The sequence below is a fragment of the Montipora capricornis genome, chromosome 1 (assembly GCF_036669925.1).
Source record: "Montipora capricornis isolate CH-2021 chromosome 1, ASM3666992v2, whole genome shotgun sequence".
Lineage (NCBI taxonomy): Eukaryota > Metazoa > Cnidaria > Anthozoa > Scleractinia > Acroporidae > Montipora > Montipora capricornis.
In genome coordinates, this window is record NC_090883.1 from 14,722,806 (window position 1) to 14,732,805 (window position 10,000).

Sequence of the window (10,000 nt, forward strand, 5' to 3'; positions counted from 1 at the left end):
TAAGGGAGGTTGATCCTAGAGGAGTGGAACGCAGAAAGAGCCGTTGCCTTCAGCGCAGAATGTATGTGTCACCTGGACCCAACTTTTGCTGGCACATGGACGGGTATGATAAACTAAAGCCTTATGGCTTTTCTATTCACGGCTGTGTAGACGGCTTTAGTCGACGAATTCTTTGGCTTGAGGTGCAACGTTCGAACAAAAATCCACGGTGTCTTGCAAGCTATTTTCTAAAGCATGTCAAAGCAGCACATGGATGCCCAGTGCGTGTATACACTGACCCAGGCACTGAAAACGGTCTGGTTGCCGGAATACAGTGCTATTTGAGAGCTGAGGGATTGGATGAATACACAGGATCAAAGTCTCACAAATACATATCAAGCACTAAGAATCAGCGTATTGAACGTCAATGGTCACATTACAGGAGACAACGTTCAAGTTGGTGGATCAACTTCTTTCATGACCTTCACGAGTCAGACATTCTTGAACTAACCAGTGACTTGCACAAAAAGGCAATTTGGTTTTTTTCGCTGATTTACTTCAGACTGATCTGGATAAGGTAAAGGAATACTGAAACAGTCACCGGATCATGTTCCCGACATGATGTACTTCCTGCCTGAGGATTTTGGACACAGCGACTGCTTGGTTTCAATATTGCGAGACAAGCTCACAGAAATCGAAAATAGGTTTGAAGGGTTCAGTGGTGAGGATGATGAGTCCAACCCAGTTTTCCACGAGTATTTTCAATATGTCATGGACAATAATGGCTTATCCCACCCCACAAGCATTTATGAAGCTGGAGTCCTCTTTGAGAAGCTTATAAAGTTTGCAAAAGGTGAAGTCTAAATTACTTTCCCTTTGTGAGTTCAGAAATCGCTTCCACAAGTGCAGTACAGTGCGGTACTTAATGCACTTGTACTACTTGTAGCCCAAATTTAATATAATTTTCGTGCACATAAATACAGTAAAAGGTGAGGGTAGCCTCTTGTGTGGCATAAGGGTATCATTCCTCTTTCCAGTTGTTGTGTGCATATACAGATATACTGAAAATGTTGAACCAGACCATCTCCAATGACAAATGACAAAAATATATGTCTTCCAAAGAAACAGGCAGCTAAAAAGTTACTGAATTTTAATAAGATATTTGTTCACCCAATGTCACTAGTTAACAGCAGTACATTCAACTGAAAAAATCTTTTACCACATTTTTTCTTATGGACTTTTGTCCTTCGAAACCATTTCTACTGCTTACAAGTTACAGGATTTGAACAATATTTTTTGGGGGCAAAATACCATTAATTGTAATAAAGGACGAGTGGTATTGTTTTCAAGTTGTACAAACTTGTTTCAAAACAATGAATACCTACTCAAAACCAACTGGGTAAACATAAGCCTTTTACAGTGCGGCAGTGATTGAACAAGAAAAACAATCACCATGCGGATTCCTTACAACCATTTTTTGCTGCCTTGTCGTGCTTAGTTCAACCTTGGGTGGTGCCTTTCAACAACAACATTATTTTCAACAATACATGCAACTGGTATTTCAAGAGTCAAAGCCATCTTTTAAGCTCTTCCAAAGGTCTTTTCATTTGATATGGCTGTGTCCATGTTGTATTTAAAATCATATGAGTAACAGGTAACTGTACCCAAAGGGCGCAAGTAGAAACGGTGGGGAAGCAAATTTGGTGATCATTGCTGCAACGGATAAACTTTACTGTGATCCCAAGACTGTTCCTCTCTGCAGGTAAAAATGGCAATGTAGTTTTTCCAGTAAGAAACTGAAAAATTTCTTTGACACTCCCAACACCGGTGGTAGACTCACTACGTGTATCTGTACAATAAGATAAAATATACAAAAGCTATTAGTACCAGTTTATACTAGATCTATCAGTACTGGTTTAAATTGGCTGATTCTCTTTCTTCAACATATCGGTTGAAAAAACCCATTACAGCTGTTTCCTGTAGTCTCCTTGTTGATCCTGCCTCCGAGTATTCAGCTGTCAATGAGTTCATCAAAAATGAAGATGTCACCTGCATACGAACCAAACCGTTCTGTCAGGCCATTAACTTTGGGGAATCAGTTGCAAAATCAATTTATTAACATTCTCTGTTATATAGTAATTAATTTAAACAGAAATTATACATCATGAATCGTTTTAACAGAATTCTTGCACAGCAGAAATGATGAACGGAAGGGATCAAGGTAGGGATTAAGGAAAAGTTTACAAAGATACTAAAAATAAAGCGCCTATTATACAGACAATTCTTACATTATAATCCTCTCCTGGCACAAAGAGTTTCTCCATAAGTCATAAGTATTCTTCCATCATGGCCAGGCAACCATGCAGCTTAAGTCCCTCCCTCATCTGGTCTAGTTCGGCTTTCACCCTCATAATGGTGTTTTGAAGTGTTATAACCCTGAAAATAGAGAAAATGTTATCCCTACATGTAGTTAGTTCTAATGGCTAGATAACCAGTACATGTAAGTTCTACTAGATAATCAGTACTTACATGTAGTTTCACATGTCAGGTTATTGAATCAAAGCATGTACTGTAATAATAACAATCAATCCATTGCTGTCCAAGATTCCCCTCACTGGCTGCATACTATTTTGATCACATAACTTAACAATAACCAACCTTACAATAATGTCTTTTATGCCGAGAGCGGCGCCTAAAAATAATATAACCCTAGCGCTCTAAAGACTAAAATAAAAGGGCTATAATTGCGGTTGTGCATGCAGCTAGAAGTCACTGAATCACGGACACCTTTATTTGGATTAAATTGGCCACTGATGTGGCGTTTATTGTGAATTAAACATCCCTCTATTTGATTCAGTGAATTAAGTTGGGCCCAACCCAAGCCGCAGGCACGCACGCACTATGAAAATACTTACAGCAGAAAAAGACCAAATCTATAGATGATGGATACACACTATTCAGGCATCAGGAACACCAGGCCATTCTCTGACATGTCCCTGAAGCCCTTACGGCCAAAGGCTAGTTGTCACTAGTTAAAACTTGTTGCCCTAGCCCGAGTCAGACAGGCAAACTGACCCTGGTCACACTATAAGACATCGGAATAATAGAATAAACACTAGTAATAGCACTATTAGACAAAAACGGCACATGCCGGCTTTTGTCGGAATCAAGCTGAAATAACCAATTCAAAATGATATAGGAACTACTTGGCTAAAATTGCCGCCCCAGCCCGTGTCTGAAAGACGAGCATTGATCTACAGCAAACAGTTGAAGTAGGTTAAGGAAAATTACAATATGATATTATTGCCCCAGCCCCTGACTGAAAGGCGAGTGTAAGTCTTAAACTCTTCCGAATGTTGACAAATGAATAGCTTAAAGGCACCGGGTTTCCAACGGCATCGTAATTATCGTATAAACACTAATAAGAGCACTATTAGACAAACACTGCCCATGTTGGCTCTTGTCGGAATCAAGCTGAAACAACCAAGTCAAAATTATACAGGAACTACTACTCTAATCATCGCCCCAGCCCGTGTCTGAAAGGCGAGCAGTGATCTACAGCTAACAGTGGAAGTAGTTCAACGAAGATTACAAAATGAAATTATTGCCCCAGCCCCTGACTGAAAGGCGAGCTTAAATCTTAAACCCTTCGGAAGGTTGACGAATGTATAGCTTAAATGCATCGGATTTTCAACTGCCAAGGTGGCGAATCTGAGCGTCTGATAAGCCGTTGTCAGCCGCCGAAGATGCGGCGCCTATCCGGAAAGAGTGGGATTTGTATTTGGATGAATGGAGTCCACAAAAATTTAGGGCTTGCCGAAGTTGCTGTGCAAAATGGCTAGTTTTAACCCGAGAACCATCGGCGAAGCAGAACAAGGCACCTGGAGTGGTACCCCACATAGAACAATAACGTGGTAAATAATTCACTTGGCAAAAATCTGTTCCCGTTGCGCAGTCCAAGACAACTGAAAATGGGCGCCTACTAGAGTTATGTTTGTAGTCAGCGATGACAATTGTCGTGGCGGTCACGCAATTGTCTTTAAACTGGAAATTAAGGTTTTGTATTTGAACTAAAGGTTTCAGATTCACACCCTTGGCCATGAGTTCGCCTACTCGAAAAAAGCCATAGAAGGCCACCAAAAACATGGTTTGGAACAACAGCCTTTGATATGCGGATGAGTTGGTATGATTTAGCGCGAGCACTAAACGTTGCAACACGCCACATCAGGGGTGGATCCAGCATTTTTCGTGACTAGTTTCCACCAAAATAATTTTTTCCATGACACTTGAAACATTTAGTACAACAATTTGCTTTCAATACCTAAAACTTAGCAATTCTTGACTTTTTGGCATTACTAAAAACGATTTTATAAAAAATAATACTTAACACGATCTGTTACCTGTACATAACAAGCAGAAAGCTTAGGTAAGTAAATATTGGTGAGGTATTAGCCATGTTTCCAGACTCCACCACGAGGAGGTTCTCAACGTACAAGCCCAAGGAAAAATAAAATGTTTTGTTCCATGTTTAGTTTTCAGTTCAAAACAAAGAAAAGTTCATTAAATGGCAAAGTGGAATTTGTTAATCATCCCTTGAATCACTGCATAAAATGTTGGCCATTCTCATTCGTCTTGGATGGAGAGACGCAAATAAGTTAATGATTTCATCCAAATCCAAAGGAATGTCCCTATGAGCATGCATAAGCGCCAAACCATTCAATCTCTCTTCTCCCATTGTGGCCCTTAGATAATTCTTAAGATAACGAAGGCAAGATATTGATCTCTCACAGGAACAGGATGTAACAGGAATCGTTGCAAGAATCTTTAGGATGGTGAAGATGTTTGGAAAAGAAACTGGATCAACACTTTTCAAAGTATTGGCAATCTTTTCAGGGATGTCTTCTGCCTTTTCTTTCTTCTCTGTCCATATTCTTTGCCACAACTCCAACTCCGCAGGCAGGCCAACAACGTTCGGAAGATCGCGTGCATAGTGATGACAAAACTCTTGAATCTGAGCTTTCCAGGTTGATGGAGTTTTCAGGAGAACAGATGGTATGACAGAAAACCCTTTAAAACACACATAGGCTCCTTGAGGAAATCTTGATTGAAGTTGCTGCAAGCAATGGTCCAAAAACACTTGCGTAAGGTTGATCCGATAGTATGCCTCTGGATTTGATGCAGGGCAGTTGCTACGAAAAATTTGGCGCTGAACAATTCTTGGTCTGCTAGGTTCAAGACCAACTTTCTGGGAAAGTTGCACAGCCTCATCAAACAACCGATGATGATGACCCTCAATGTTCGTCTGCATGTCTTTAAGGGCATTCTGTAGAGTGGTAATTTCCTGCTCGGCCTTGAGAATGTCCATTTCTTCACTTTGCAGCTTAACTGTGGCAGGCCTTGTTAAATTTAGTATATACTTAACAATAACAAGCGTCACAATAAATCCAAAAGTGACAGCATTAAGTAAAGACCGTGCATCATCCCGACTCTTGGGATTCCAAGTACCAGCACGAACAACACCATTCTTATCCTTGTTGAGCTGCACATCTTCTAATGTTGACAAAACTGGGACTAAGAGCTCAACAATTCTATCTAAACCATCAATACGGGCAATCCACCGAGTGCGACAAACGTCAATTAAAATTCTGTGATTGCTGTTGGGTAATAGTTCCTTAATCTTGTCAACAAGATGATGCTGACGCTTAGGCGAGTTACTAAAAAATTCGGAGAGTTTCCTAACAGTACCCATCATATTCTGAACCATCGATAGTGAGCAGGTATCAGCCACGCATAGATTGAGACGGTGATTCATGCAATGAACGTAAATCGCTTTGGGAAACTGATTTTGGATTAATGTTGATGCACCAACGTACCTGCCTGCCATGTTTCCAGCACCATCATAAGATTGACCTCTACAATTATCCATGGTCAAACCAAGGTCACGCACTGTATTAATTATCAACTCCTTGATTGCGTTACCGGTTGTTTCCTCTCCACAAAGGTAAAAACCAACAAACTCCTCTCGAATATTCTTTGAAGAGTCGACATAACGGAGAACAAGAGACAGGTTTTCTTTGTTGGAAACATCCGCTGCCTCGTCAGCCATAACAGAAAACATTCTGCTTTGTTTAACTTCCGCAATGATCTTTGAAGAAATATAATTCCCCACGGTCTCGATAATCTCGTTCTGTATCGTTTTCGAACGGTAGGTGGCATTTCTTGGCGCATTCTCGAGATGTTCCTTAAGTTTTAAATCGCCACTGTCGATACGGAACTCCAGAAGGGCTTGAAAGTTTCCTTGAAGATTTCTGTCATCAGGGTTGTCATCTCGTTTCCCCCTCAACGGAATGTTGTTTTGACCACAAAAGATTACAGTTTTCACAATCGATTTCATTTTCTCTCTATTTTCATCGATCTGGGCTTGTATCAACCGGTTCAACTGCTGATCAATGGGGGTAGTTTGCCTTCTCATTTCACTCAAGAAATTCTGCATTGCCATAACAGAAAATTTGTGAATTTCTGACTTTCCGCTCGCGTGACTTTCCATCCTGCTACACGCCGTTGTCCAAAATGTAAGCGGGGATCGGAACAGTTTGTCTAATTTGGCGCCATTTCTGCCACACTCCATTCCGAAACAGACACAAGGCAAACAAAACGCACCATCTAAATACTTTGAATAAACAAGCCAAGGGTATTTCACGAGCCATTCCTGTCGAAACTTTCGCTGCTTTCCAGAAGTTTCTTTCGAAGCCGGAAACTCGAACAGCAGATCTGGCTTCCAAACGCTTTCAATAAATCGAAACTTTTCAGCATCGGAAAACGAAGCAATGCCTTTATACACAGTACCGATATCAAACGGTGAACAATCTTCCTTTCGACAAACAGGCTGACGCTCGACCTGCCCTGAAAGTGACGCCATATTGACTAGTTCACGACTAGTGCACCGCAAACGCAGCATCCAATGAGAAGAGAACTTGACTGGTGCACAATCGTGCTCAGCCAATGAAAGAGACTTTTGACTAGTTCACAAGAAACAATTGAAATTTTGCACTAGTGCACATTTTGAGCAAAGGTCTACGGAGGGGGTAGGGGCAAAGGTCAGGTCAGGCGGTCACAATGGAACGCAAGGTGCTGGTCCGCTGGAGGCTGGCAGAAAATGCAGTGCAGTTGAAGTCTGGAATTAACAAATTCTGTTCTGTATTACAATGAAACACCTGCGACGAATTTACATCTTCTAGCATGATTTATTTTTCTTAGTATTTTTTTATTGTTAGATATTTTGACTAGTTTCTGGAAACTAGTTGCACTAGTCTGTATCCAGCCCTGCACATGTTATCGGAACCCTAACATCTGGTGCAGAGTATAGCTTACTGTGAGCCGCTAGAATCTTCTGCACCAAAAAATTCTTAGTGGGGTCAGGGAAATTAGCTAACTTGTGCACGTAACCTAATGCGGAGACATATGTCGAGATTGTCGATGATGCAAACTTCCTCGCTGACAGATAGGATATAAACAACGCTAAATTGTTTACCGAGACCGGAAGGAGCGAGTCATGCGACTCGCAAAATTCAGATGAAAAATCGACATATGTCATCCAAGCCCTTTGGTAAGTCTTACGCGAACCCCCGGTAATGGCTGAGTGCAGGAGGTCATTCAAGTGATGCACCAGTTGTGGGGTAGTAAGCCTGCTGGAACCGGTGTTGGTTGTTGGTCTGCGTAAGAAGCTAGTGATCTGAATTTCTCTACCTGTAAGCGAGATAAAGCATCGCTCTCGCGGTTAAGTCGACCAGCAATGTGTTTAGCACGAAATAAAATGTTGTATTTAAGAGTGCAGGGAACAAAGTGCCTAAGCAAAGCCATAACTGAACGATCTTTAGAAGTTTGCCTATTGATTATCTCAACAACTGCCTGATTATCTGAAAAGAAAACAATACATTTGTCACGCAAGTGGTCCCCAAATCTCAAGAGCCAGGACAATCGGAAAAAACTCTAAGATAGCGATATTGAATTGTTTCCAAGCGGAGGGCCACTCTCCAAAACACCAATGTTTGCCAAATATTGCGGCGTAACCCAAGGAACCAGCCGCATCCGTAAATAAATTGAGGTTTTGGGAAGTGGCCCACCGGGAACTAAGGAAAAAGGATTTGCCATTGTACACGCTCAAGAATTCCAGCCATAAGTTGAGATCGTGTTTACATTCCTTCGTTAATCAGATGTGATGGGTGGGTTTTCGGATAACTCTAGTCAAGTCGATCAAACAGCGCAGAAAAGCACGACCAGGAACCACAACACAGCAGGCAAATTGAGAAGCCCTATTAAAGATTGCAGCTCTTTCAGAGTAACTCTTTTTCGAGAACAAAAATCAGCCAATTGGGTACGGCATTTGGCAAGCTTGTGTTCTGGAAGACGAGCCTCCATCAAAGCCGTATCTAAGGTAATCCCCGCGAATTGCAAAGCATTGGTTGGGCCCATAGTTTTTTCGTCCGCTATCGGAACGCCTATACGACGGCAAACGCAAAGAAAATTATCGAGGTCTACCTGACATTTTGCCTCAGAAGGCCCAATAAATAAGAAGTCATCTAAAATATGTATGACCGACGACACTTGTAATTTATCTTTAGCAATCCATTCTAACGCAGTGCTGAATGATTCAAAAATATTACAGGACGACAAGCACCCCATGGGTAGGCATTTGTCAAAATAGAATTTCCCTTGCCATTTCATTCCAAGCAATGGAAAATCGCGGGGGGCTACGGGAATAATACGAAAAGCTGATTTAATATCTGTCTTAGCCAGAAAACAGCCCTTTTCTATTGCTTTAATGAGCCAAACAGCATCATCGATAGTGGCATATTTTACGGTGGCTAACTCTTTAGGTATACCATCATTAACAGATAACCCCTCCGGGTAAGACAAGTGATGAATTAACCGAAATTTCCCTGGCAATTTTTTGGGCTGGACTGCCCCACACTTGAAGCAGGAGTGTTTGAAATTGCAGCCCCTGCAGAACTGACCGGAATGAAATCTCCAACAAATCCCTCTGGGAAAGGACTGAAAGGGACGTTGGTTGGGCCGTCTAGCTCGAAAATCATAGTTGAAAATTTGGGGTGAGGTGATGAGGGAGCTATGCATAGCCTGGTGCCATAATTCCCAAGCCACGTTATCCCATGGGTATCGGTCAGGTGTAGACTGGCGAAGAAATCGGAACTGTGAACTTTATTTTGTATGTGAACTTTATTTCAACACGGTATATTCATCAGTTATTAATTCATATGTAATTACATAATTAAACTAACTATATCTAACTGACAATATCCAATCCTGCATCTAATAAAACCATAAAAACTGCTTTACATGAATGCCGTGTCTAAAATACAAAAATTACTTAAGAGGATAAAATGAGTTGAGTAGATGACTAAAGTCACTTAAAGATTCTGCCCGCCGCAGATCAGAAGGTAAACTGTTCCAAAGTACCGCACCACTGTAACTAAAGCTGTTTTTCAAAAAGTTGGTGCAGGGCAATGGAACAGCAAGTTTGTTTACTGAGTCCCTCAATAGATATTCAGTTACATCAGAACGGTTAACAAACAGCTCACTTAGATACTCAGGTGTAAGACCATTTAAGGATTTAAATACCACAATAGCTTTCTGTATTTCACGCTGGGAACTTAATTTTCTCCACCCAAGTTTACTAAATAAATCTTCAACATCAGTGTCATAACTGGAAAAAGTTAAAATTCGGGCAGCACGATTTTGTAGCTTCTGCAATTTATTTGAAAGCGTTAAGTTGCAGTTTCCCCACACAACACTGCAATAGTCAAAGTGTGGCCTCGCTAAGACATTGAAAATAATCTTCAGAGTTTCAAAAGGGACAAAAGAGCGGATTTCTTTAAGAGCGCCAATACCAGAGGCAACTTTCTTAATTAACTTCTCAATGTGAGAGCCCCAAGAGAGATTTTCATCTATATAGACACCTAAGGATACTTGATTAACAGGAACACCGCCAATGGTAAGATGCGGA

The 10,000-nt window shown here is 41.1% G+C and overlaps 1 protein-coding gene and 2 pseudogenes across 1 annotated transcript; 1 reads left to right on the forward strand and 2 right to left on the reverse strand.

Annotated features, from left to right (window-relative positions):
- LOC138058852 (uncharacterized) overlaps window positions 1-843 on the forward strand; it is a 904-nt pseudogene extending 61 nt beyond the window's left edge.
- A 1,041-nt stretch (window positions 844-1,884) lies between these two features.
- Window positions 1,885-10,000, reverse strand: part of LOC138058863 (G2/M phase-specific E3 ubiquitin-protein ligase-like) — an 18,019-nt pseudogene continuing 9,903 nt past the window's right edge.
- On the reverse strand, window positions 4,211-7,285 carry LOC138051719 (52 kDa repressor of the inhibitor of the protein kinase-like). Its single transcript, XM_068897980.1, has one exon. It carries the CDS (start codon window positions 6,935-6,937, stop codon window positions 4,562-4,564), a length of 2,376 nt encoding a protein of 791 aa, XP_068754081.1. The 5' UTR covers window positions 6,938-7,285; the 3' UTR covers window positions 4,211-4,561.